General features: G+C 52.4%; 8 protein-coding genes across 8 annotated transcripts; 5 read left to right on the top strand and 3 right to left on the bottom strand.

The window, feature by feature from the left end:
- Window positions 1–1,292: 1,292 nt before the first annotated feature.
- N0V89_010871 (uncharacterized protein) lies at window positions 1,293–2,502 on the bottom strand (the record flags this gene model as incomplete). The annotated part of the gene is made up of 4 exons (XM_056219611.1): window positions 1,293–1,502; window positions 1,558–1,761; window positions 1,810–2,288; window positions 2,442–2,502. The coding sequence occupies 4 exons, from the start codon at window positions 2,500–2,502 to the stop codon at window positions 1,293–1,295; spliced, it is 954 nt and encodes a 317-aa protein (XP_056066738.1).
- Window positions 2,503–2,751: 249 nt separating this feature from the next.
- Window positions 2,752–4,285, top strand: PRI1 (p48 polypeptide of DNA primase; the record flags this gene model as incomplete). Its single annotated transcript, XM_056219610.1, has 2 exons — window positions 2,752–2,981; window positions 3,031–4,285. The coding sequence occupies 2 exons, from the start codon at window positions 2,752–2,754 to the stop codon at window positions 4,283–4,285; spliced, it is 1,485 nt and encodes a 494-aa protein (XP_056066737.1).
- Window positions 4,286–5,778: 1,493 nt separating this feature from the next.
- On the top strand, window positions 5,779–7,332 carry ACE2 (Metallothionein expression activator; the record flags this gene model as incomplete). The annotated part of the gene is made up of 2 exons (XM_056219609.1): window positions 5,779–6,015; window positions 6,175–7,332. 2 exons carry the CDS (start codon window positions 5,779–5,781, stop codon window positions 7,330–7,332), a joined length of 1,395 nt encoding a protein of 464 aa, XP_056066736.1.
- Window positions 7,333–8,252: 920 nt separating this feature from the next.
- N0V89_010868 (uncharacterized protein) lies at window positions 8,253–8,867 on the bottom strand (the record flags this gene model as incomplete). The annotated part of the gene is made up of 2 exons (XM_056219608.1): window positions 8,253–8,833; window positions 8,861–8,867. The coding sequence occupies 2 exons, from the start codon at window positions 8,865–8,867 to the stop codon at window positions 8,253–8,255; spliced, it is 588 nt and encodes a 195-aa protein (XP_056066735.1).
- A 2,709-nt stretch (window positions 8,868–11,576) lies between these two features.
- Window positions 11,577–12,391, top strand: N0V89_010867 (uncharacterized protein; the record flags this gene model as incomplete). Its single annotated transcript, XM_056219607.1, has 2 exons — window positions 11,577–11,715; window positions 11,757–12,391. The coding sequence occupies 2 exons, from the start codon at window positions 11,577–11,579 to the stop codon at window positions 12,389–12,391; spliced, it is 774 nt and encodes a 257-aa protein (XP_056066734.1).
- A 3,994-nt stretch (window positions 12,392–16,385) lies between these two features.
- On the bottom strand, window positions 16,386–18,399 carry AIP1 (WD40 repeat-like protein; the record flags this gene model as incomplete). Its single annotated transcript, XM_056219606.1, has 3 exons — window positions 16,386–17,923; window positions 18,000–18,177; window positions 18,238–18,399. The coding sequence occupies 3 exons, from the start codon at window positions 18,397–18,399 to the stop codon at window positions 16,386–16,388; spliced, it is 1,878 nt and encodes a 625-aa protein (XP_056066733.1).
- A 558-nt stretch (window positions 18,400–18,957) lies between these two features.
- CHL1_2 (ATP-dependent DNA helicase chl1) lies at window positions 18,958–21,701 on the top strand (the record flags this gene model as incomplete). Its single annotated transcript, XM_056219605.1, has 4 exons — window positions 18,958–19,986; window positions 20,034–20,720; window positions 20,775–20,879; window positions 20,991–21,701. The coding sequence occupies 4 exons, from the start codon at window positions 18,958–18,960 to the stop codon at window positions 21,699–21,701; spliced, it is 2,532 nt and encodes an 843-aa protein (XP_056066732.1).
- An 863-nt stretch (window positions 21,702–22,564) lies between these two features.
- Window positions 22,565–25,565, top strand: CHL1_1 (ATP-dependent DNA helicase chl1; the record flags this gene model as incomplete). The annotated part of the gene is made up of 4 exons (XM_056219604.1): window positions 22,565–22,607; window positions 22,657–23,012; window positions 23,694–24,822; window positions 24,874–25,565. 4 exons carry the CDS (start codon window positions 22,565–22,567, stop codon window positions 25,563–25,565), a joined length of 2,220 nt encoding a protein of 739 aa, XP_056066731.1.
- Between the last annotated feature and the right edge of the window lie 604 nt (window positions 25,566–26,169).

The following is a 26,169-nucleotide window of genomic DNA, read 5'->3' as shown; positions in this document are numbered from 1 at the left end:
GGCGCGATAAGGGGCGTTTCTAGATGCGCAGGGTCTGCCGCTTATCTATCGACTAAGGGCGCGTCCAACCGAGATCGGCGCAGGGCTAGCGCACGTGTACCGGACGACTGCACTTAAAGTCGGAACATTCGTCGTGTCCCTGGTACCTGTTGTGCCGCCTCCACGGCCTCGTCTGGTTACTCTCGAGTGGTGTTGGCACGAATGTCGTCGTCTTCGTCGCTGTATTGCTGCATGGGTACTGTTCGGAGAGGTGAAGGACGGAGCCAGCGCCGGCGCTCCCGACCGGGACAAGCTAGAGGGATTGTCAGCGAGCTCCCAACAGTACATTACTCGATAGAAACAGTTCCCATCGAGTCACTGAAATGCAGCACGACCTCGTCACTGCTTACCGCTTGCCAGCACCAGCTTCCTGCCCATCGGAGGCCGCCGAAGACTTTGCACTCCACCTCTCCACTGACACTAGGACTGATGGTTCCAGTACGCCGTTCGTCTCGAGTCGTCCCAAATCTCACCATGGCAGCCGTCTTTCGGCGAGTGCAGCCCTACATCTTCCGGAGCGGTGGCGGTCTGGCTGCTGAGTCACCTGTCACCTGTCACCTGTCTTTTGGCCTATTCGCAGCCGACGTAAATCAACAAGGTCTCGTACAGTAAACGCATGACAGGTCCACGCTTGTCTCCAACAATCATCCGAACGCAACGAGGGTGAACATCAGCGTTTCGTCGCACACGGTGAAGTGGCGAACGTCGTGGCTGAATTTTGATCGAGTAATAGAAATCCTCTGCGTGCATCCGGAGCGCGGGCCTTTTACAGTAGCGTATTGACCAACACGAACATGCAAGACGGCAGATCAAAAACACAACCCACGTTCCAGCTACGTCGTGCAGGATTCAGCCGTAGACTACATCTGAGCTTCCGATTCGATTCTACGCTTGATAGTAGTCAGTAGCCCGGGGTGGGTTTCTCTTACGTTGCAAGTCATGCATCGCTGTGATCCATGTTAACATGATTAGAAGTGCGCTAAATTGCGAATATCGTCTTTCAAGAGTCTCCGTGCACGAGATTGGAGCGGCCCAAGAGTCGAGGAGAAGTGAAGATGTGTGTATTGCGTTGAAACAGTTTTGCGATTGACTTGTTGTAGAGGCAGCTGGAAGTGAGATTCTAGGAAAAGATCAATGTACATTGGCATGAGATCAAATCCCCTTCGTGACATATTGGTCTGCTGAGCTTGGAACGTCATCTCACGTGGTAGATCAAATGGGGCTGCAATTCGACATGCCAGTAAGCCCACCCATTACTCTGGTACAGTCTTGACGAAGCGGTTGAGGCTCGATTGCGTTCGAGGACTTAGGACTGCCTGTTGGGGCTTCTCTTCAGCCAATAGCTTCTGGCTCGAGTAGACACTTGCTTGTAGGCCGTACTCAGCCGCCGATGCTTTGTAGATGTCTAGGTAGGTGTATGCATCCGGTTTGTAGTATACTGGTTTATTCCTTTGGGTGACCACCTGCACCCGATCAATGTTTGCTTTTCGCGACCATCATACACTTGGGTTCACTTACACCCATGGAGACTAGCTCTCGCAACACACGAAGGACGTCGTCTTTGTCCCTGAAGTCTTTGGTGTAAATGCAGACCAGTCGCTCTCCAGCTTTACCCTGGTCCGGGGCTACTTTCGCAGTAGGCCCCAAACGATTACTGATGACACCATCAACAACGAGTCGCCAGATACGAGTGAGGTCCTCTAGTGAGGGGAATAACATCCACTGTTGCTGGTTAGACTGGGCCAATCAGGTGCGGGCTCACAAGCTCACTTTGCCGCAGACCACATTACTTTCAACAGCCAATTCGGTAATCCGTTGATGAAGAAAATTGCTCTCTTCATGTAGGTGTCGAGCGATCACACTTCTGTTCTTCGACTGGCCGTTCGCTTCGATGTCCCTGCGTGTCCGGAGACTCCGTGCGAGCAACCCTTGTCCGCGAACAGTGAAATCGAGAACGTTGGTCACCTTAGATCCACCGTGGTCTTCTGGATACGGATTATGTACCCAGATCCATTCACAGTCAGAGGCCGACGTAGTGACGGGAGGAAGCCGCTTGACAAAGTCTTCCGCCGTCTCGCCCAAGTGCCATGATACTAGCTGACCTTCGCCAGGGTTGCTGAGCTTAGGCGGGGGTACGTTCCTGTACTTGAATGCAATGCCATTCAGGTCGTGCTTGCGCGTGGACCAAGCATTGACAGGTCGGAACTCTTCACAGAATGTCTCAAGCCGGTCCTGCTCACATTCGTCGCCTAGCGAGTATATTAGCGCGCGCCGCTAATTGTCCAAGCGTCTCGGTCTGATGTGAAAAGACGAAGGTTGGTCATGAGTCTTCAGTGTGTGTGCCCCATCCAATAGGGTCAACGTTTACATACACGTAAGAGGCGGTGCAGGTTGATACGTACCGTAGAAGCTCGAATCATCTGAAACCCAGCCATCGCCGAAGACTGTCTCCTCCTGGCCCATGTTCTGAATGGAAGGGGTCCTGTCTCATCCCTCGAGCACACGGATAGAGATGAAGTACCAGGTCATGTCTTGGCAATATGACGATTGAGTGTTACATGGTAGGAGCGACCATTGACACGCTAAACGCACGAACGCATGGGCCACCATCACTTTACGCGCTCGACGCGTCCTGGCCGCAAGCCCACGACTCTGTTACGGATCGCGATACAAGCCACACACCATTGTTGATCATCCCACAAAGAAGTCACAATGCCCCATTCAGTCACACCAGAAGCCATACCTGCTGTGGAGCAACTCATCGCCAAGTCGGAACCAGGCACACAAGACATGGCAATGGACGACGCACCGAGTGCAGAAGTCGAAGATAAGGCGAAAGTGAACCTGGAAGATCTTTTCGACGATGAGGACTCTGACGAAGAGTTCGCTTCTAGTGCGCCAGTCAAGTCAGAAGAGGATGCCTCACAGCCTGCAGCAACTTTGTACGCCAACTAGGTCTTCCTAAGACGGCCACTCACTAACATCATACAGCAAGATCTCAGACAAATCGCAGTACTCAGATCCAGATGTGATGCGCGCCTTCTACCAGCGCCTCTTCCCCTTCCGCTTCTTCTTCCAGTGGCTGAACCACTCTGCTGTACCCTCTAACGACTTTGCGCACCGCGAATTCGCTTTCACACTGTCCAACGATGCCCTTCAACGATACCAGTCATTCCCTACGGCCGATCTGCTTCGCAAGCGGTGCATCGCAGACACCCCACCGCGTATCGATATCGGGCCTGTGTACTCAACGAATCCTCGCGATCGCAAAACCCTACGAAAAGCCAGTGCGTTCCGCCCAATATCACGAGAGCTCGTATTCGATATCGATATGGACGCCTACGACGACATTCGAACATGCTGCACAGGCGCGAACATATGCCAGAAGTGCTGGGCGTTCATCACAATGTCTATCAAAGTTGTGGACGTAGCGTTGCGCGACGACTTCGGGTTTAAACACGTTATGTGGGTATACTCCGGTCGAAGAGGAGCCCACGCCTGGGTCTGCGATAAGCGCGCAAGAGAAATGGACGACTCAAAACGACGCGCGGTGTACGGCTACCTGGAACTGCTCAAGGGAGGTGACCAAGGCGGAAAGAAGGTCAATGTCTGGCGGCCACTGCACCCACACCTTGAACGGAGTCTTAGTATCCTTAAAGAGCACTTCCAAACGACTATTCTTGCAGAGCAAGATCCGTGGGCTGAACAAAACTCTGCTCATCTACTCAACTTGATCCCTGACACAAAGCTCCGAGAGGCGTTGCAGAAGAAATGGGATTCCTCACCAGGGCGACCTAGCGCTTCGAAATGGGCCGATATCGATAGCGTCGCGAAGTCCGGTGCGCTATCCAAATCCTCTAAGGAACTTCTAGAAGCAAAGCAGGACATCGTGCTGGAGTACACCTATCCACGTCTAGACGCTGATGTTGGCAAGAAGCTCAACCATTTGCTCAAGTCGCCATTCGTTGTTCATCCGGCCACAGGGCGGATATGTGTGCCGATCGACCCAAGAAGAGTGGAGGAATTTGACCCCCTCAGTGTCCCCAAAGTCACAGAGTTGCTGGTTGAGATCGATGAATGGTCAGGGGAAGATTCAGAGAAGAAGATACAAGACTGGGAGAAGACCAGTCTAAAGCCGTACATTGAATACTTCAGAGTGTTCGTAGCGGGTTTGTTGAAGGAGGAGAAGGAGAAAGGCGGGATCAAGAGGGAGCGGGATGAGAATGGCGATGTTATGGAATTCTGATTATGCATACCCTTCTGGACGCAGAAATTCAAGACGATACATGTAATTAGAACAATGCATCTGATCCTAACAGCTCTAGGTTCTCGCGAACCTCATAAATCACGGCAAGCAGGTATCGAATGATCGTCGTTCAAGAAGCAGCAATTGTAAAGTCTCAAGACAGGTTTGATTGATGATTACATGTCCAGCGTCTCGACGAGCCTATTCGGTCCATCTAGTCGTTCGTACGTGCCGTCCCATCATGTCATATGCCTATCATACTCGGTCTTCGTTTACTTGGACTCGTCGAAGACGTAGGTGAGATGGCAACGGCCGCAGTACTGACGGTTGTGCATGGCGGCCATGAAGACACCAGCACCGCACTCGGGCTGCGGGCACTCGCGGCGGAGGCGCTCGATCTTGCCGTCGCCGTCGACCTTGTAGTACTTGAGGACAGCGAGCTTGGTCTTCTTGCGCTTGTGCTTGATCTTCTTGGGGGTGGTGTACACCTTCTTCTTCCTCTTCTTCGCCATACCACCACGCAGGCGGAGGACCAGGTGGAGAGTCGACTCCTTCTGGATGTTGTAGTCGGAGAGGGTGCGGCCATCCTCAAGCTGCTTTCCGGCGAAGATGAGGCGCTGCTGGTCCGGGGGAATTCCCTCCTTGTCTGGGTAGCGTTAGCTTGGTACTCAGGATATTGTATAACAGCGCGCAACGTACCCTGAATCTTGGACTTCACATTGTCGATGGTGTCCGAAGACTCCACCTCAAGGGTGATAGTCTTACCCGTGAGGGTCTTGACGAAAATCTGCATGGCGGCCTGGGAGCTGTCAGTAAAGCTCGTCGCGAGAGCAGCGCTGTTCCGCGCGGGCGGCAGGGAGAGGTGTTCGTACCTAGACAAGCTGGTTGTCTTCCTCAGTCGTCAGTACAGAAAGTTTGGTGGTGCGGAGCGCTCAACCAACAAATTAAATGTGTGCGCCGGGCAAAACGCTGCGCCGGTTCCGGTGGCGACGCTTGGCGGCTTGGCGGTCGATCGGCAGAGCATGACGTGGCTTAGCGTGCAAGCGCCGGCCCAGGCCCAACAGCGTTGCTGGGTAACGGAGCGGGCGCTTGTGTTTATCGTCCCAGATACGGACTTGGAGATCGTCACCTGCGGAGCATCCTTCTTCACGCATCCCAATCCACACCCACCTTCATCAAACACGCATCTATCGCACTGGGTCTATTGAGCTAGACCGCGCATTTTCCGACGTTACACACACACATTTGACAGGCTTCGGCCGCATACTTACTTGAGCAGGCTGCTGGGAGACTGCGACTGTACTGAGGAGACCATAAGGACCTAAACCGCCCGGCGGAGCGCCGCTTGCACTGCGTGAGGTATGTTCCTACCAATTTGCGTGCAGCTTTAGTTATCCGCTTTGGAGCCTTTCTGATGGTTTGTTTATAGATTCGGACCCAACAGGACACCCGTTTCCTTGGACAACAATACCCGGACTCGACGAGCATACAATATGCTGTCCACAAATGCACCCTCGGGCATCCAACGCCGAAGAACGCTTCACCGACGACAGAACTCAACACCGGCAGCGTTCGAGGCACCCCGATTGCAACCACTACCGACTAACATACAACAGCGACGAACGCAGCGGACAGGCATGAGTCTTGACCTCAGAGGCTTGAACCTCGAGGCAGTGACGAGGTCTGGGACTGCTGCTACCATTCCGGAACAGATTATCCCGGATGGTACGGTAAGTAATACTAACCTAGGACAACCACCACAGCATACTATGCAAGTAGCGCGGACGCACAGCCAGCCCCAGCCGGGCCCCCAGCGACCCTTTTTGCGATCCCCAGTACAGACCTCTCTCCCATCACCGCGAACTCCTCACCGGACTCTTCGGCCGCAGTCTCCCCCGCGGCCTCCTCACTCTCCCCATCGAGCTCCTAACTCGCCTACCAAAGCAGTTGTAGATCAGAGGATAAAAGATCTACAAGAAGATGTACTAGCAGTATATGGCCCCAATGCTAACCTCTTCATCACTCTCCCGACACCCACTGCGACGCCACAGAAGGCGGCTCAGCCAGCACTCCTGCAGCAGTTAGAGTCAGCTGCGCTTGCGCCGAGCTTCTCAGACCTCGCAGACATCAACCTGCAACCGAGCTCAAATGCGATGACCTTCAACTTTGAGAGCCTCGACTATGACATGGGGTACGAATCCTCGTCATATTACACGTCGGATGCGTTTTCGCCATCGCCTACATCCTCTCCTCACCAGAAGTCAATGCAGGCTTTTTTGGAGAACATTCCCGAGTTCCCCGCTCAAGAACACATTGCAGAGCTTCCGAATCAAGCCTTCTCTCAGGCTCCCATGTTTTCTCCGTCTAGCGCAGCGATGTCAATGAATGGCCTACCTGCAGCCTCCCTATCGCAACCCTCACTCTTGCCCGAATTTGAGATTGATGCCAGTCTCGAGTACACTGGCATATCTCCAGAGGAAGTACAACGCTATATTAGCGAGCAAGATCAGAGTACCAACAAGTGGACATGTCTCTACCCGGAGTGCGGCAAGATCTTCGGTCGGCGAGAGAACATTCGCTCGCACGTTCAAACACATCTTGGCGACAGGCAATACAAGTGCAATGGATGCGGCAAGAAGTTTGTTCGCCAACACGACCTCAAACGACATTCGAAAATCCACACCGGTAACAAGCCTTACAAGTGCCCATGCGGCGCTGGTTTTGCAAGACAAGACGCACTGACGCGCCATCGCCAGCGCGGTATGTGTGTAGGTGGATTCGAAAACGTAGTACGAAAGAACGTGAAGCGCGGCCGTCCGAAGAAGCATCGTCCAGAGATGGATGACCGTGTCGAAAAGGCCAACAGGACCCGCCGTGTGCTAGCATCTGCGTCTTCCTCAGTCTCCGCAGGCTCGCCAATGTCAGATCCAAGTTCCTCTCCACCGCCTTTTGAGGATGACTTGCAGACGCAGGCTCCCTCAACGATGCTTCATGAGACAGCGAGCTTTCACGGTGCAATGAGCTCGACATCAGACCATTACTCGTAAGCGTTTTTCTGCCAATTTCTCGAGTAGTCACTAATCGATGGAACAGTTTTGAATCCGATGCGAAGCCCTACATCGAGCATTCCGCCTCCAGTTTCGCGTCCAACAGCTCTTATGCTGATGATCTGACGTCAATGGCTCTCCTACAACACTTTTCTCAACCTACACATACGCCGCCTATGTCGCCAGCCAATCAACGTCCCAATTCTTCTGGGTCTATTAGTAGCGGCAAGGTACCAGTGCACTCAAGTCCACTGAAGGTCGCGTCTACACCCTCTCGATCATCTACCCAGTCAAATCCGTTCACGACTCCTCCTACGTCACCTGCAGAGCCGAAGGACGAGCTCGACGAGCTGTTCGAATTGCCGGATAACTCATATTCCCAATTCGAGCTCGAGCTTCAAGCAATGGGCAGCTTAGACGCCTCGTGCGACTTTTTGGACTTCACTGTGTAAATTGGCAAACGCCTTTGAGAATGTTGTATGATATATTTGACCTTTCACGAACGCATTACGAAAAGGCGTTCTGAGATCTTAGGGAGCATACCTACTGGCTGGGTACCACTCGGCGAATATGGGCTTTGGGCGGATACATCTTAATGGGCTGCATCACGACAGAATGAACATTCTTGATATTGTGTTATAGGGAACGCTTACCGCCAACGCTCTTTAGTCGTTGTTTTGGAGGAGCAGGCGAATGGATGGGGGTGACTTTCTCTTCCTTTCGGTTTTCTCGCTTGAGGCGTTCTCAATGTGGATAGTGCAGATAGCTGTGCAATGACGGCAATGTCCGTAATTGAATATCATGTCGAGTTCAGACGTCAAATTCTTGAAGGTCACATGTATCGGCAGGAAATCCAACTCAAGTTTCGGAATTAGCGAACGCCCATCGAGGATAAGACATCCCCTTCCCCCATCAACCTCTTACACATCACCCCACCACCTCCTCCGTCCACCTCCACTCCCCACCCCTTGGTCCTCCAATAACCTGTTCAAAGCCCCAAGAATCCAGCTCTGCACCTCGTCGCCACAAAACTCATACGCCATCACAAATCCCAGCCACACGTGGCACGCGCCAATCGGCCTGTTCGTCCACGCGTTTTCCCACGTCTTGCAGATTTCCAGCGCGATAGTGCTGCATTCGGCTTCTAGGGCGTAGCGGGAGGGCTCGTAGGTTGGGAGCAGCTTTAGGAGGGTTTTGTTGAGGATGATGGTGAGGGACCAGTGGATGGTATAGACGCGGGCGGTGCGCCAGTGGGAAAAGCGGTAAGCGGTGGGGAGGGGGTTGGAGGGTTCGCAACTTGGGAGTTCGTGGGCGAAGGAGCCGTCTGTGAGATGGCATGCGAGCTGAGCCCCTATGGTATGGAGAGAGCTTTTGAGGGCGTAGGCTTTGTTGCGAACGGGATGCGGTTCTCTTAGGTGCGATTCGGTCCGCGGGTCTGGGCCTGAATTGTATTCGAGGTCAAAAGCTGCGTGTAGAATGTTTACCGTCTCAGGGTCGGTGTCTGAGCTAAGATTTTGAAGCAGAATACCTCCCATGTCGTCCGCAAGAAGACCATCCGGGAGCTGATGCATTGGCACTGATAACAAACCCAGCTCCTTCAAATCTTTGAGCAAGGCAGGAACTTCGGCCAACAGGTGTAGAACGTCTGTGTAGAGATGTTCCTCAAGGCTTGAACCGGTGTTATCGAACGCTATATCGCGCCACTCAGGCGACAGTAGAAAACAAGGTTCTGCATTGTAAATAGACGTTACTATCTTCACAGTGGCATCAGCATGAGCCGTGATTCCGAGACAGCCTGCGTGTGGAGCCAAGCTTTCATCTACTTACAACGCCGCCTCGGGTGAAGCGCAGTATCTCCTTTGCGAAATCGTCCTGGCAGGTTCCCGAACCTTGGATTTCTAGCAAACGGCCCGCACCACCGATATGTGCAAGATACGAATTGTCTATGCGAGGGCCGGCTAGCGCCTTGTTTATTGTTAGCATAAGAACGGTAAGTGATCTGGCTTACCGTATATTTACCTCTACAAGGCTCAATAGCACAGCAGCACAAAGTGTGTTTGAAGATATGTCATTATCGGGGTCAACCAAACAGCGCTGAAGCTTCTGAACAGCTGCTAGATAGAGTTTTGGGCTTTTGAGATCATCTAATGGTTCGGTACGAAGCACAGCGGTGCGCGTATAGATGAGACAAGCTGCGGCAGCGTCTAGTGCAGCATTGTGACCAATGCGGCGCGGAACCTCGTGCATAAAAGGACCAAAGTCTGAGATACCGTAGCCGAAGTGTTCTGTTGTCATTATCTCTACTAGTGCCCGTGCCAAATCATCAGACGGAGAAGTTGACAGAGGGCTATGCAGTGTCGACCAGGGTAACATTAAAGACTTCGCATTGGTCGAACGTCCTCTCGGAGACTGCTTTCTTTTCTCGGTTTCATGTCCAATTCGAGAAAGTCGGAATTTGAGAACGACGGCTCCTGCCTCGGTCCGTTTTGCGAGTAGATGAGTTAGTTGAGTCATTTCATGGCCTTCATTGAACATTAGCGCGGCAATGATTCAAGTCGGATTACTGGCCTTCATCTTTAGCAACTACACAAGTTTTTGTGTTGGAGCGCTTGCCCTGGTCATTCAAGAGTGGTCCTAGGTCTCTGAAGGTATGACGAGCAGGTGGACCTGGACAGAGCTTCGAATTCTTGCGACAATTTTTACATGTCGGCCAAGTTTCGTCACACTTCACCAGTTAGCTTTTTCAGGAAGACGATTCTCAAGATATTTGGGGTTTACCTTGATCTTCCGCTTCCGACATGTTGCGCAACCTAGTCATGCCCATATGTTACAGCTAGCGCGTGCGCGCGCGAGGCGACACTTACCGGTACTTTTGGGTACACCTACCATAGCGAAGTTGCCTCTCGAAGCACTGTTGACCAATCTATCAATCGTAGTCAAAGTGGAGCATATACGTTGGTATTGTACGGCAATCGTGGCGTGGCAAAGGAGCTGCGTGTTTCCTAGAATTTGTCGCACAGGCCGAAAACTGGGGCCAGTAATATCCAGTCTTACGGTAACAATTGGTTAGGATTGGGAGATGTTCAGCTGAGAACAATCGCTTCAGCCTCAGCGCACTATAACCATTATCCTTCTTCCCCAGGAAGAGGAAGGGCTCTTAGGGAAGCTACGGCATCGCCGAATGTTCTGCAGCGTTTGTTAGATTAGGGTATGCTCGTACAAGCGCGCCAGTGTTTGATGCTAGGCTGGTAGTTAGCCGGCATGGCGAACGAGCCGCTCCGCGCCATCATCGTCATTGACTCGTGAAGACAAGACGAGCACCCAGTACCAGATCGAGCTCATTGCGGGAGGTTGCAACATTTTATGTGACTTGGAAGACCTCGCTGAACGTTGAGATGTTGCCAAGGTACCCCAAAGTGGGTGAGTGGGTCTCGCTGGCGGGTGTGCGAGGCTGGAAAGGGCCGTAGCGCTTCCCTTCCCTTCCCCTGAACTACACACTGCAACAGCAGCAACGATAGTGCAGCAAGCGCTACCTTTGCTAGAGTTGCATCACTAATAGAGACAATCATGCGATATTGTCCGGGGCGTCTTGGAAGATTTTATGGCCGGTACATTGCTGACTTTGGACTTTTGTGTGTCCCTCCTTCGCGGCCCGTAGGACCTCGAGAATTCCACGGGCATTGTCGGAAGGCATCGTCGTATACGATACAACACTTTGACCTAATGCGTGCACCGATAACCCACGGTTGTCGCACGCTGAAACCAAACATCTGGCTACGCAAGGGCTTGAGCTGGCTTCGAATAGCGTAAGCGAGCACCGGAGCGGACTTTCTCCTGCTTATTCACACCGTTGTACGGGTTCAGGACTTCAAGAATATCCCTGCACCACCCTTTATAGACCTCACAATTCAATGTACCCCATTCCACACTCTCGGAATATTTCTTCCTGCCGAACATCACGGTGATTGAATGCTTAGAAAGATGACTAGCTACCGCCCACGTACGGAAGCTTGCCTCAACGACCGAGTCACCGAGCGCCTAGACAGACTCCAACGTAACGAATGCGGACTTCAGATTTGTATAAGTAGAGTTGGGCTTCGCTGTATACAACTCTCAGCAACCACGCCGCCTAACGCACAGCATCGCACTCTTTTCCTTCATCCGTTCATTCTGTCCTCTAGTCCTTCGTTCATACAGCATCACTCTTACGCGCTCATTCAGCGAAGCATTTTAAAACATCCACCATGTTCTCCCTCCCAACAACAACCCTCCTCTTCACACTTGGCCTCACCCTCGCCGCCCCCGCCCCAATGACCCCAAACCCCTCCACGCCCGCGGCCTCAACCCCTCCTGCGCCCCAGGCGGCAACTTCGACCTCACAAAGTTCAACCTCCAGCTCCCAACAGGCGAACCCTTTCACCCAGACCAAATCTCAGGCAGCAAACTCGCAGGCTGCTCCGGCTACAAGAGCAAGGATGTGTTCTTCACCAACACATCTGACGGCGCGCTCGTCCTAAAAGTCTGCGGCTCCTCGGACAGCTGTGGCTGCGTGACCACCAAAAACAGCAAGCACTGCCGCACCGAGCTTCGCGAGAAAAGCCCGAATTCGTGGTCTCCAAAGGCGTCTGTAAATCGCCTGCACGCCTCGCTCAAGGTCGTGAAAGCAGATGGCTCTGCGCACGGAACCGTCGTGGGCCAGATCCACGTCGACGACTCTGTCTCCAAAAAGCCCGTGTGTGAGCTGTTCGTCAACGAAAAGGGCGAGGTTACCATGGGCGTGGAGCAGGTTCCTGATGAGAGTAGCTTGAAAATGACGAAGGTGGGCAAGGTGAAGATTGGGAAGCAGTTTGAGTATGAGATCAGGTATGAGAACGGGAAGCTGAGCGTTTCAATCGATGGCGGCGAGCAAAAGGTTTTGGGAACTGGCGGACTGAAGAGTCCGCTGAGCTACTTCAAGGCTGGAAATTACAACCAAGGGAATAGCCCAAGTGAGGTGCACTTTTACAGCATCGACGTGCAACATGGTGGAAAGAAGAGGGATGCTCATGAGGTAGAATAGAGAATTAGGTTGCTGTTTGCGAAGCGGAGATGTTTCTGTGTTTCGATTCTTGTTCGTCTGCACGCTCGGTCATTTTGTGTAGCATCATGAACTCATCTTCCGAACATGGACTTCTATGTAAAACCTGCCCTAGCCGGTCTATGCTCGATTACTGGAAAGTTTCGCTACAGAACCAAGGCTAGATTTTGTTAATTGTAACGAATGCATTAATCTAAATTCCGGATGCTACAACAGACAGCCTGACGTGCTAAACAAAAACAAAAATTCAAATCAAGGATGACAGCTGACGGGAGCTATGTGAGAGAGCCATAACCTGCATGCTAGCTCATGTACGAAAGGAGAAGGAGTAGGAAGTAAGCAAGTCAAGTACAGGCCATACAAAGAATCTTGTACTCTTCAGAGTCTCTTACCTTGAAATTCATTTCATACGAGAACACGAGGAGTAAGAGGAAGGAATTACAGTAAATCTTTAGTAATGATGCGCCATCCTAATATAGTACATGAATAAGCATTACGGATGCAGCGAAGGTCAAACACCTTGACAAATTGAGCCACACCAGAGCACGCTTAACAGAAATGATAACTCCATGTCAGACGCAAGCGAACGAGGAGGAGAAGTAGTGCAGTGTCAATGGTAATGCCATAGACAATGAATGTATGTACCAGAACGGAGAAAGGGATATAGTTGAGAAAGTACGAGAAAACTCCGGTAGTGCTTTTGGTAGGAATCCCAAGTTGAGAGCTCTGCATGCATACAAGCGATTTTGAAGTGCTTCTGCAATGCCCTTCTTTTCGCTGATTCACCGCTGCTGCTGTACTTTCATACACGTCGCAAGAGATTCTTAACGGGTATCGAAAGCCGTAAGACGGTACGAGCCGGGTGTAGAAACGTAACGCCGAAGTAGTGTGTTGTACAAAACGTATGCTTCGGCGGTTATCGAGTATCGAGCCGCTGAAGGGCGAGCCTCATAGTCATCGACGTAAAGGCTCATCTTGCCGGGAAGTGAACGAGAGTGACGACTGATATCCAGAGCGTTAAACATTGTCGGTGGAGGAGTAGCTGTTCTCACGGCGCTCGTTCTTGTGTACATTCCTCTCGTGCTCATCTCTCTTGTCTTTTCGCGTGCCGAAACTGCGGCCTCTGCCACCCGTCGGTGCATGAGATCTTGGGCATCCGCTTTCTCTACAAAAGTATTGCACACGATTCTTAGCATGTGTTTGTTCATAGTGTCTGCGTAGGTCTGCCATGCGGCCGAAGGTGAGATCCTTGCAGTCGCCTTTGTTGCACTTGAACTTCGACTTGTCGACATAGACGAGCCCGATTGGTTCATCATTGACATGAGATCGGTCTGACCGACGGCTCTTCTTCGCAGCTGGGGTGGTATTGGGCGGGGACGGTGGTGCGGGGAGGAAGGGGATAGAATTTGGGGAACAACGAGCGGGGATCGCGTTTCGATGGGCGTAGGATGAGGATAGACGGAGCTTGCCATTTCAGTGAAGGAACCTTTGAGCACGGGTGAGATCACTTACTCGGCAAACCCTGCAAGGGATGTCTGTTGTTGATAATGCAGGCTTTGTTGATCGATTGAACCTGAGGTCGAGTGCCGAGGGGTGGGCATTTGGCTGGGCATTTGATTGACCATACTGTTGCCACTCAAGTCAGAATTTGAAGTGGATAGCGCTGACCAAATATAATCATCCAGAAATGGAGAAGGCCTCGGGCAGGTTGTTGTCGTTTCAAGGGCTGACATGGAAGATCCCAGCAAGGTGGTAAAAGCCTTCTTCTATTGAAGAACACATACTGTCGACAATCCAACGTCGATAATGGAACTTCATGGACCATGTAACAGAAAGATTGTACGAACGAGCAACGTACTTCGTCAATGACAAGCGAGAGATAATCGATGGTTCGACAGTTGCCCAACTAGATGAGGTCGATTTCACGAGACCTTAGGTTGTCATCGTAAGCGTTGTCCAGAGATATGTTGATCACCACAGTATATCAGCACAGGAAAGCTTTGAACAAGCGGCCACGGTACGATCAAATGGAGTGGACGATGCAGTGGGATCAATTGGGAATCGAACGATCTGAATTTGAAGACGAAGGAGCCTTGACTGAGTATCGGACGCAATGATAGATAGAATCCTCGAAACGGAACTTCCTCAGATCACAAAATGGAATGGCCCGAGAGAAGCGGTTCCGCGCGAGGCGAGGATCCGTGGGTCGTATGATGATGATATTTATTTTACATCGTGGATCCGAACGAGACTGGAACCTCCTTGGAAACTGTTTGGGTGATGTGGGGAGAATGCAAGGAAACCTACCTGTGCAAAGCAAAGGCCACTTGTGCTTGCCATACTGTACCTAAGCAGAAAGCATGGCTTCTTCTAGGCCAGTAGGAAAGACGTCCGGCAATAAAGGAGGGGTGTACACTCGCTGTGGTGCGACTGTCCAAGATCCACGTCCAACAAACGATCCGTCACTGCCATTGGGATTGGTTTTCGGTATATGGTAGTGGTGTACCCGAGTGTGAAGCGGCAACCCAGAGTCGAAAGACCATCCATGTTTAAGCATGTGATGAAGGCATCAAAGCTCCCTGCCAACGGCAGCACCACTGGCCAGGGTACGGCTCGTCCGGGTAGGCCATGTTCCGCCTCGTCTCGTCCTTTGGCTGTAATCCCGGTTTGGTACCTGGAGCCCGTAAAACATGTGGAGTTGATGAGATGGCTTAATCCTGGGTTGCTCTCTGCGGACGCACACGAGGTTCGCGAGAATATAACTTGGAGACCGTTGTGTTGTGTTCGCTATAGCGATGCAGAAGGCGGTACTCGGATAGCGAATATGCTATACTGCGGTACGGAGAATGAGGCAATCCAGGCAGCTGTGGGGCAGGTACCTAGGTATGGCTCAGGTCTCGTGATGGCTGCATCCACGGTAAGGTCAGCGTCCAGATCCCCACGACGAAGGTCGTCCGTCCATGAATGGTAAGTAGCACGGTGTAATCAAGACTTCCAATCCAATCCAATCCATGGCCTGAGGTTGATCTATCTCCCGTAATTTCACAAACGTGTAAAGGGCACTTACTACTTTGAGTTGTTCCTTGATCTTACGATACCACTTTCGTCGGGTATCGGCATGCCACCAAAACTTCCGTCATACCCATAGTTGAGTTGAGCGTTCATCGAATGGGATCGCGATAGCTCGTATGCCTGAGAGACCGGTGAGGTTGTTGGAGGCAGGGCCCCAGTCGCGCCAATAGGAAAGTAGCCACGCTGCAGCCTAGGTGCAGAAGGCTGAGACACGGGTGGCCGGTGAGCTGAAGTAGGCGAGGTCGGTGAGCCGGCGAAGCTGGAGCCGCGAGATCTAGGCTGGTCCGGCGATAATGACTGCTGCTGGTCGTTCGGCTGTTGCTGCAACTGCTGACCAAAGACGCTCAGGTGGTCGCTGTTAATACCATCAGGGCGGTACTCTTGCTGGAAACCGTGGAAACCACGATCACCAAAATGACTGAAAGAGCTATCCATCGGTTGGGCCGATGATGGAAGGGTAATGCAAGAAACAAGGGCTGTGGTAGTGCGGTTCAGATGGTGTTTGGAGGGGCGATTGCGAAAGAGAGAGACGAGGCAGCCTATGTATACCTTCGGGCAAGGGCAAAGTGCCCTGACATTGGCTGTGGAGGACTACCCTTGGCAAGCCACAGTCTTCGTGCGCGATTATTCGACGAGGCAGACCAGGCAAACGTCTGACGCGACACCGCATGTATTCTTGACAAAAGAGTCCTGCAATCACATGTTATGCAGGAAGAGGTCACAATACACAGCGAGCAGCCGTATGCGAACCTTTGGGCCTCTATGAGTGGGTAGATTTCCCGCCTCACCTTTCACGCATAGCCCCGCTCACCGCTCACCAGTCTTGTAGTTATCTGCATTACATGTTCACCATGCCTTCGGTCCAGAGTTCCCAGGGCAGAGAGCATCGGGTTGTCCCGCCCGTTCAGCCGGTCAACTTCCACACCTTCACACTGGCATCGCCGCCCGCGGAAAGTACCTTGCCTGATGACTCCCACGCAACACCAGTGACACCATCTTTGTGTGCATTCATAGCCTTGATCCGTTTACCCGGTTCCTCTACGCTCCACACCATGACGTTCGTGTCAAGTGAGCCGCTCGCTACGAGCTTAGCATCGGCATCCCACGCAAGGGCAGTGATGCGTGCAGTGTGTGCAGACCATCTATCAGTAACGATTTTCCAATCACCTGAGGCCTCGAATGCGTATATCTTGCCGTTGTTTGCGCCTGCTGCAATCTTGTCGCCCGAGACAGAGAATGCGAGAGCTGATATGGGTGCTGTGGCGCGACGAAGCTCTATGCCAGTGTCCTTGAGCTCCGTACCGACCAGGGTGTAGATGTGGACCAGCTTGTCGTCGCCTCCTACAGCGACATTGGAGCCATGCGCAGCTATAGAGGTAGGAGTATATTTGACGGTCAACGAGCTCGCTTTGTCTCCGTCCTTGTATACTACAATGGCATCGGAGGAAGGCACAAGAGCCACGTCCAACGCTGAGGCTACTCCCTTAGGCTGAGACTTTAGTTCGTTCGCGGCTCCCGTGAAGATCTTGTTCTGGACAGAAATAGAACGCAGAGTATCATCCCAGCCAACGCTGAGCACGCCGGCCTCACTCTTGGAGTCGCGAACAAGGCCTGCTACGTAGTTGGAATGACTCTCGCCATCGACTTTGTCTGCAACACCTGTGTTTGTGTCCCATGCGAGTATCCGACCATCGTAGCTGCCAGTGAAGAATGTGGACTCCGATAAGGCCGCGGCCGTAATGTTCTTTTGATGGCCACGGACGACACGCGTAGGCTTCGGGTTACCGTCGACAAGATAGTTGAGGTTGCCTTCCAGATCGACACTAACGATAAGCCCGTCACTGCGGCCGTTGGGCCAGACCACGCCAACTTGCTGGTCGGGGACACTGGGAACGCCCTCCTCGCCCATCCTCCAAGTCTGGATGGCCTTTCCGGCTTCTGGATCCCATATACGAACAGTCTGGTCCGCACTCGCTGTTACGAACCGCTTCGAGTCTTTTGCCCAGGAAATGCCGAAGATGCTGCCGGTGTGTACACCTTCGCCAATCTGACCCTTGGCCTCTCCTGTCTTTCCGTCATATAACCAAATGCGCTTGTCCGCCCCTACACTGGCGAATACAGAGCCGTCGGGGGAGAATGCGGTCCCAAAAACAAAGCGGTTGTGCTGCCCTCTGAGGCTGGTGTTGAATTTGAACGGTGCGCCATGATAGAATACGAGACTTGTGTCATCGGAGCCGGTGGCGGCGCGGAGAGGCCGTTGCTGCCGGATAGAGACGGTGTTAATCTGCGACGAGTGTCCGGATATCTCTCCCACGCTGTTGCCGCTGTCGGCTGTGATGCAGTGTCCAAAACGTTCCCTGCCATCGCCAACCGCGATGATGCGTTGCGAATCTCCGTCCCAGGCCAGGTCGTTGATGCGTCCTGCAATGATGTGGTACTCGCCTGCTCCTCGTCAGCCTCACTCTTCAACGCCCCCAGAAGCTGCCACGAGCTGCCATGCAGCTTAGCCAGATCATACCCTTTGTAGCTCCCTCACCCGCACAGTCCCACACACGAACTGTACCCGACACGTCTCCACTAGCGATGTAGAAACCGGAAGGCGCAAAACGCGCGACGGTGGTTTGGGCGGTGTGTTGTGTGTACTGTTTACTGATGGCGGGGTCGTCGATGGATCGTAGGAAGACGGACTTGCCAGCCTATAGCGGGCCGTCAGAATGTGAGGCTGCTCCTCAGCATGCAGGCGTGGGCTTGCATACCGCATACACTATCCGCTCGCCCTTGGGGTCTGAGGACAGCGGCGTTGGCTGTCCTCGCGTGGTTGTGGGCGATGCGGCCCAGATGGCGTCTGGAGACGTCAGCTTGATGCGCTCTACGCGGGACCTCGGGAGCCTGCAGCCTTTACCAGGAATGAGCGACATTGGGTAGGTGCGTGTGGTGCTTGAGGTCGTAGGTTATAGTTGAGGAGTTTGCAATGTCAAGTCGAATGCCTTGCGTCAGAGCTCTTGTTGCAAGCAACCCCTCGTTGGTGGGGCTGGTCCCTGCAGGCAGCTCGAGCTCTGATGCTTGCCATCATTCACAGACAGTTGGGTTTAAAGTACGCATATTGTGAATGACTAGCAAGAGGAGTATTGCTCTTCTGTAGACTAGCGAAGGATACTGCAATTAGACGCATCGGATCTAGTAAGTTTTCAATGTTAGACAGTAGCAGCAATGGGATGCCCACTCATTGACGGGGGTCGTAGTTTCGTGCTCTTTCTCAATGTACGTAAGCGAAGAGATTTGAAGCTTGCTGTCTCTCTACTACCTAGGCTTGATGCGCCTTCCTGGGCTGTTGTGCAATGCACCTGTCCGGCCACGGCCATCTACCGATCATGTGACTGCGCAAGCGCCAAGGCTAGACGCGCTCCTCCGGCCCGCGTCGCGTCGTCCAGCTCCATCTAATTCGTGGTCTACACCACCACCCACGACAATACACCATGCAGCGCCTGAAGGACGAACGGGATTTCCACCACCCGTACGAGCCCTACGACATCCAGAAGCAGTTTATGAATGCTGTTTACGATTGTCTGGAAGATGGCAAAGTCGGCATATTCGAGTCGCCCACTGGAACCGGCAAATCGTTGAGCCTTATCTGCGGGTCGTTGACCTGGCTACGCGATTACAAAAGACGGACCCTCGAGGACGGCTTAGCTGCGGATACCGGAGATAGTGACGAACCTGCATGGATCTTGGAGCATGCTCGCAAGCAGAGAAAGCATGTAGCCCTTGCTCGAAAGCAGGATCTCGAAGATCGCATCGCCAAGATCAAAGCCAAGGAGAAGCAGACCAAAGATCGCTATGTAAACGAGAAACCACGATACAAGCGACAAAAGACAGCAGCTAACGATGCAAATGATGACGTGGACGAAGCCCAATTTGCTTTGAACGATTATGAGAGTGATAACGACGGCACTGGCCGTCACAAGCCGCAATCCGTAAGTGAGTCGGGACTGTCTACAGAAAATCAAGTACTTCTAGAGCAGCTGGGTTACTCAAGCAAACCCAAAGAAGAAGATGCCGATGAGGTGCCAGACGATACCAAGATCTTCTTCTGCTCTCGGACGCACTCTCAACTTACGCAGTTTTCGAGCGAGCTTAGTCGTGTCAAGATGCCCCCAGCTATAACTCAGGAAGTGGTCACTCAAGCGGACGACGAAGCTTCTCTGGCAGAAGATGTCAAATATCTCACCCTAGGTTCACGCAAAAACCTTTGCATCAATCCAAAGGTTAACACGCTCCGGCATTCGACCGCTATCAATGAGCGTTGCATGGAGTTGCAACAGCCTAACACTCCATCCGAGTCCAAGTGTCCGTTTATGCCACGCAAGGAGAATGAAGCTTTGGTGAACGAGTTCCGCGATCATGCGCTGGCAAAGGTCAGGGACATCGAAGACCTGGGTGTGCTGGGTAAGAAGCTCGGGATATGTTCGTACTATGCTTCGCGCCCAGCGACTAAGTATTGTGAGGTAAGATGCCATCCCTTCCATGGGAAGAATGTCACTAACACGCTTAGATCGTAGCGCTTCCATATCCCTTATTACTCCAGAAGTCCGCTCGTGAAGCGCTTGATCTGTCGCTCAAAGATCACATTGTCATCATTGATGAAGCGCACAACTTGATGGATGCGATAGCGGGAGTATACTCAGTCTCTGTAACTCTTCATCAGGCCCAGGAAGCTCGCACCCAGCTCACGATATATCTGCAGCATTTTCGCAACAAGCTCAAAGGCAAAAATAGAGTCTATGTTGCGCAGATACTTCGTTTGATTGACTCCGTCGTCGCATACCTTCAGGCCAAGGCATCCGATATAAAGATGTCGGATGGCATAGTTGATATTCGCGCCTTGCTGACCGGCAAGGGACTTGATCAGATCAATGTCTATAAGCTCAATGCATACCTACAGAAAAGCCGTCTAGCTCGGAAAGTTGATGGTTATACTACATATGCAGCACAGGCGCGAGATCTCAGCCAGGAAAACACTGAAGATCGGGGACCGAGACAGACTGTTCCCGTTTTGACTCAAGTTCAAGCCTTGCTCCTAGCTTTGATGAATCCTTCGGAAGAAGGCCGCTTTTTCTACTCGTCAGAAGAGGCATCCAGCGTGATGCTCAAATACATGCTCCTGGATCCTACTTTCCACTTCAAGGATGTGGTAGAAGATGCCAGGGCCGTTGTTCTCGCGGGAGGCACTATGTCTCCAGTATGTCCAATCTACACTATAAGCAGAACGTATACACTGGGCTAACGTTATCAGATGAGTGATTATGAAGACCACCTACTCTCATACCTGGACCGCTCAAATATCCTGACCCTTTCGTGTGGCCACGTCATACCCTCTTCGAGCTTACTCGCAGTTCCAGTTGTTCAGACTCTGCGGGGAAACGAGTTCGACTTTACGTTCGAGAAGCGTAACTCGGAACAGATGGCAAGAATTTCATCTGCCGTGACGGAGATAGGCTAACTATAGTAGATGATCGACCTTGCGCATACCATCTTAAGTCTTGTACAGCATGTACCCGATGGTGTGGTTGTTTTCTTCCCAAGCTATTCGTACCTAGACACGTGCACTGTCGCCTGGAAGAGGATACGATCCGCGTCACTGTCTGGATCCTCTTCGCTCTGGGATTCTATACTCGACATTAAACCCATCTTTCTCGAGCAACGTAGCCAGCCGTCATCGAACAACTCTGCAGCTGCAAAGGAAGACGCGAGAGATTCGGTCTTGGTTGCATACAGTAGCGCCATTGCTTCGGGTAAAGGCCGAGGAGCGGTCCTCTTTGCCGTGATTGGCGGCACCCTATCTGAGGGTATCAATTTCAGTGATGCCTTGGGCCGCGCGGTAGCAGTGATTGGGCTGCCTTTCCCGAACCCACACTCTGCAGAATGGAAAGCAAAATCGCAGTACATCTTCACCAAGGCAACAAGTCAAGGGCGAGACGGCAAAGCCGCTGCGCGCGACTTCTACGAGAATGTGTGCATGCGCGCCGTAAACCAGAGCGTAGGACGAGCGATCCGACATCGTGGAGACTACGCCGCCATTCTTCTGCTTGACAGACGGTACGCTGCGCCGCGCATTCAGGCTAAGTTGCCTCGCTGGATCCAGAATAGCCTGGCAGATGGGACGGGAATCCGAGAGGTGGAAAAACGCCTAGATAGATTCTTCGCGGAGAAGGATATATAGGTACGTGCATGCAAATTCAAGACTGCAAGCAGCAAGCCTGATAGTGTTAGGGGATGATGATCGTCGCGTAGAATAATAGGCTGCGGAAGTGGCGTGTGATCACCACGCCTGCTCGGATCGTTACAAGCATGACAACAATAATCCGAATCAACTAATGTGGAGATTGACTATGATATGCGTCGATACCTGCAGAGCTGCATCGAAGCGGATACTGTTGTTGGATCGATGTTTCGTACCACTTAGGAATGATCGTCGCCCACGCAAACGGATCTCCCGTTGCTGCATGTCTGTGCCACCATCTCAACTGACACTGTCACCATCCTAGCGAACATTCGGCAGGTAGTCAAGAGTGATTTACCAGAAGTGCGCCCATGTACTACTCAACGGCCAGTTCTTTTACCCCCAGATTGCCTCATCACTCGCGGCTGCAGGTGTCTCACTCACTTCTGCTAAGCCTTTTGCCTGTCGCCCGTGTATACGGAACGTTTGGGATTCGGTGTGTCATTTGGCATTATTAATCTGCAGGGCCTACCTCCGATAGTGAGCCTTATCTCGACAACGCAGGCGTACCGCCTGTGACAGGAAAGGTACTAGACTGTTGGCTGGTACCGCAGCGGGCAGATTCCTATCACGTTTCTGTCGATTTCGTGCCGCCGCACTGGTGCAGTGACGATGAAAACCGCAAATTTTAACGCCCATCGTGCCAGTTCAAAGACAGTTCTACACCAACTGCCCCAGCCCATGACAATCGTACTTGCGTCGCCCCTATCGCAGCGATCAGCGCTACCAGATCTCGAGAACCTGTTCGGAGATGCTACCTTTCCAGCTCAATCAACAACGCAGACCAACACCAGGTCTTCACAATGGAGCATGCCAACAGGAGCGAACAACATGCCTATAACACACGTACACCAGCCATCGGTCGCCGGTCCTCGACCAACGAACACACATTCAGATGACGAGAACCTAGGGTCTCTATATCAAGGTCTACCACGGGACGCCAAAATCGGGATCATCGTCGGTATCGTGGTCATCGTATCGCTTTCCCTACTTGGCTGTGGTATGTGCTTCCTCGACTGCAGAAGACGGCAACGAAAACGCAAAGAGCGCCGCGATAGTCGCGAGGCCGAATTGGTGATGCTGGAGATGGAGATGAGAAACGGGCACACCGAGCAGCAGAAGTGCGCTCGGAAAGGTCTTTGGGATCACTTAAAGCCAGCGAGTGTCGATGGAGGCGCAAACGCCACTGAAGTTACGCGCGAAGATGCTACGACACAATCAGATGCGCTGTACGGCAGGAACGATAGTGCGGTTGGATCTACAAGGAGCGACAGTGTAGCCTCGCGGTCGCCGGTCATTCCTCAAGACAGGGGCAGCATTGTATCATCAATTCCTAGTGTTACTTCTTCGGCGGGTGTGAGGCCTGCTCTGCCTCGAAGATACCTAGCTAGCGGGGCGCGAGGAAGATGATGTTAGAAGGGCTGTCGAGCTCATGTCTCGCAAACATATCGCATTAGCTTGGAGCATTCACAAATAATATGCCGCAGTACTTTGCAACGCTCCTCGGTTTATTCGCTATGTTCATTACGTACTCTGCACCTCAAAGACTTTGGAGTATGGCTATAATCGCAGAGTGATGGCTAGTGGATCCTCCAAGGATATTCATGTCCCAATGCGGCATAGCTCGAGACTCCTTCGGTCTTGCGAGGTGCGAGAACGCGCATCCACGGGTGTCATGTCTTCAACACCACAACATCAGATCAGCGCGCATTTTCTCATCGTCTAAGGGACTTCTAACGATATCCTGATCATATTCGGAATCTTTAGCTGTTCAGTCGAGCATCCCCTTGGGCTGAGTAACCTGGCCTGTTAACAACTGCACCGCTAAGCGCCGGCACGCGCCATTGCGACAACATATGATGAAAGAGCTTGGGCATATTTGGGCTACTTGAGGTAGCGATTGAAGCGTCTTGAACTGGACGATGCCGTCAGGATGGAGAAAAGAAGACCGCGGCGCGTACGCAACCGTCGCACAGATTGAGGAAGCGAGCACTGAGTTGGCGCCAGGGGAAGGGGATCGAAAATGGGTCGTCTCAGCTAGCAAATGGTCACATCAACGGGTCTGTTGAAGAATCTTCAGAACTAGACTCAAGCGACGACACACCAACCGCGGAAGATTTTGCAACCCTCCCCAAAGTGGCCGACAAACTTCCCTGGGGCGCTTTTCTTGTCGCTATAGTGGAGCTTTGCGAACGCTTCGCCTATTATGGTCTATCCGGGCCTTTCCAAAACTACATGGCAAACAAGTACAACGACCCAAATGGTCTTCCAGGAGCACTCGGTCTGAAGCAGTCCCGTGCAACTGCGTTATCAAACTTCTTCCAATTCTGGTGCTACATCACTCCAACCCTGGGTGCGATCGTAGCAGATCAGTATCTTGGCAAGTACTTGACGATCAAATATTTTTCCGTTCTGTACATGTTTGGCATAGTCGTGCTGTTCGTTACGAGTCTACCCTATTCGATCGAGCATGGTGGCGCATTCCCAGGACTAATTATGGCTATGATCATCATCGGGCTCGGCACTGGGGGTATCAAGTCCAATGTTTCACCGCTAATTGCAGAGCAAGTGCAGTCCACGAAACCCTTCATCAGACACCTACCAAGCGGCAAGCGGGTGATAGTGGATCCTGAAGTCACGGTGCAGCGTATCTACATGATCTTCTATATGTGTATCAATGTAGGATCCATATCCGCCATTGCAACTACAACGCTTGAATTACACGTTGGCTTCTGGGCCGCTTTTCTTCTTCCCTTACTCATGTTCGGCGTCGGCTTCTGGGTTCTCGTATCGGGCAGAGAGAAGTACGTGATCAAGCCACCACAAGGTGGCGTGATAGGGGATTGTCTAAAAGCACTTTGGATCGCCTCCCGACACCGCTTCGATCTTGACAGCGCAAAGCCATCGCTCCAAGGACCTGGTCAGAAGAGACATCGCATAACCTGGGATGACAAGTTCGTTGATGAGCTGAAGACGGCGCTGCTGGCTTGCAAAGTCTTTCTCTTCTTTCCCATCTACTGGCTCGCGTTCTCGCAAATGATGAATAATTTCGTTTCGCAAGGTATGAACATGACGTCTTCCCAAGCAAGATGCAGAAACTGACATAGCCCAGCGGGCCAAATGCAGCTCCATGGTCTCCCAAATGACATCCTCCCCAACATCGACCCCATAACCCTCATCATCCTCATCCCCATCGTCGACCGCATCATCTACCCCTTCCTCCGCACGCGTCTCCACCTCGCGTTCACGCCCATCACGCGCATTACATGGGGTTTCATCATCGCCTCGCTAAGCATGACCTACGCTGCCTTCGTGCAATCACGCATCTACGCCGCAGCACCGTGCTATTCCCAGCCCTCGGTCTGTGAAGCTGGGAAGATCGCCGAGGGCAAATACGAACCGAACCAAGTTCACGTCGCGTGGCAGGCGCCTGCGTACATCCTAGTCGCCCTGAGCGAGATCTTGGCTAGCATCACCGGCTTGGAGCTAGCGTACGCGAAGGCGCCTGAGAACATGAAGAGCTTCATCATGTCGCTTTTCCTGTTGACGTCTGCGGCGGGAAGCGCGTTGGGGATCTTTATTGCGCCGTTGGGAACGGATCCGCATTTGGTGTGGTTTTATGGGGGGCTTGCGGTTGCGGCTGGGACTACGGGTGGGGTCTTCCATTGGATGTTTAGGGGTGTAGATGAGGTTGGAGGTGTGAGAACAAAGGGTATGCACGTGCAGGGTGCAGTGGAGGAGGAGATCGAATTGTTAGAGCGGGTGAGTGGGGATTTCCGGGAGGCGGCTGAGGCGCGTGTCTAGCCGATGGGATAAAATATTCTAAAGCGTGATTCGCATGCGCGGAGCCACTCGAGGCTCCCCATAATTACGCGCATGTAAAGCTCCAGAACGATGCTCATGTTCTTTAAGCTTGCTCTAAACAGTCGTATCAGCCAGGCCCAGGGCAAACTACTGGGCGGAACAAGCTCTGTGAAAGCGCAAGCTTTTTTCCCGTTCTCAAAACTCGACATCGACTCGTGGGAAGAACCTGGTAACACAGGCTGGAATTGGGGCTTCTTGTTCCCACACCTGAAAAGACCCTTCACCAGGAGCCTGCCCGATGAGCAGACTGTCGAGCACCTAAGCGTCGATTGGGCGGATAAACTCACTGAAGGGTACGATGGGCCGGTGGATGCATCATCCGCAAACGGGAAAGAGGTTTCTGCGGGAAAGCTTGAGTGAACACATTTGAGCGTCTTCGATCTCCGTTATCTGGGGATCTCTTCGGAGGATAGACTACGGAATCGTACAATGGCGCATCCACAATCAGTACGACCCTTAATACAGAGTCAACGATAAGCAGCATGTAATACGTCCATCGCAAAGAGATGATAACATAGAGATATTTCTCAACACAGTGGCGGAG

This window comes from Didymosphaeria variabile (genome assembly GCF_027946475.1).
Source record: "Didymosphaeria variabile strain IMI 356815 chromosome Unknown scaffold_8, whole genome shotgun sequence".
In the NCBI taxonomy this organism is placed as follows: Eukaryota; Fungi; Ascomycota; class Dothideomycetes; order Pleosporales; family Didymosphaeriaceae; genus Didymosphaeria; species Didymosphaeria variabile.
Note: the sequence above shows the minus strand (reverse complement) of the source record. Positions and strands in the feature narration are given on the sequence as shown.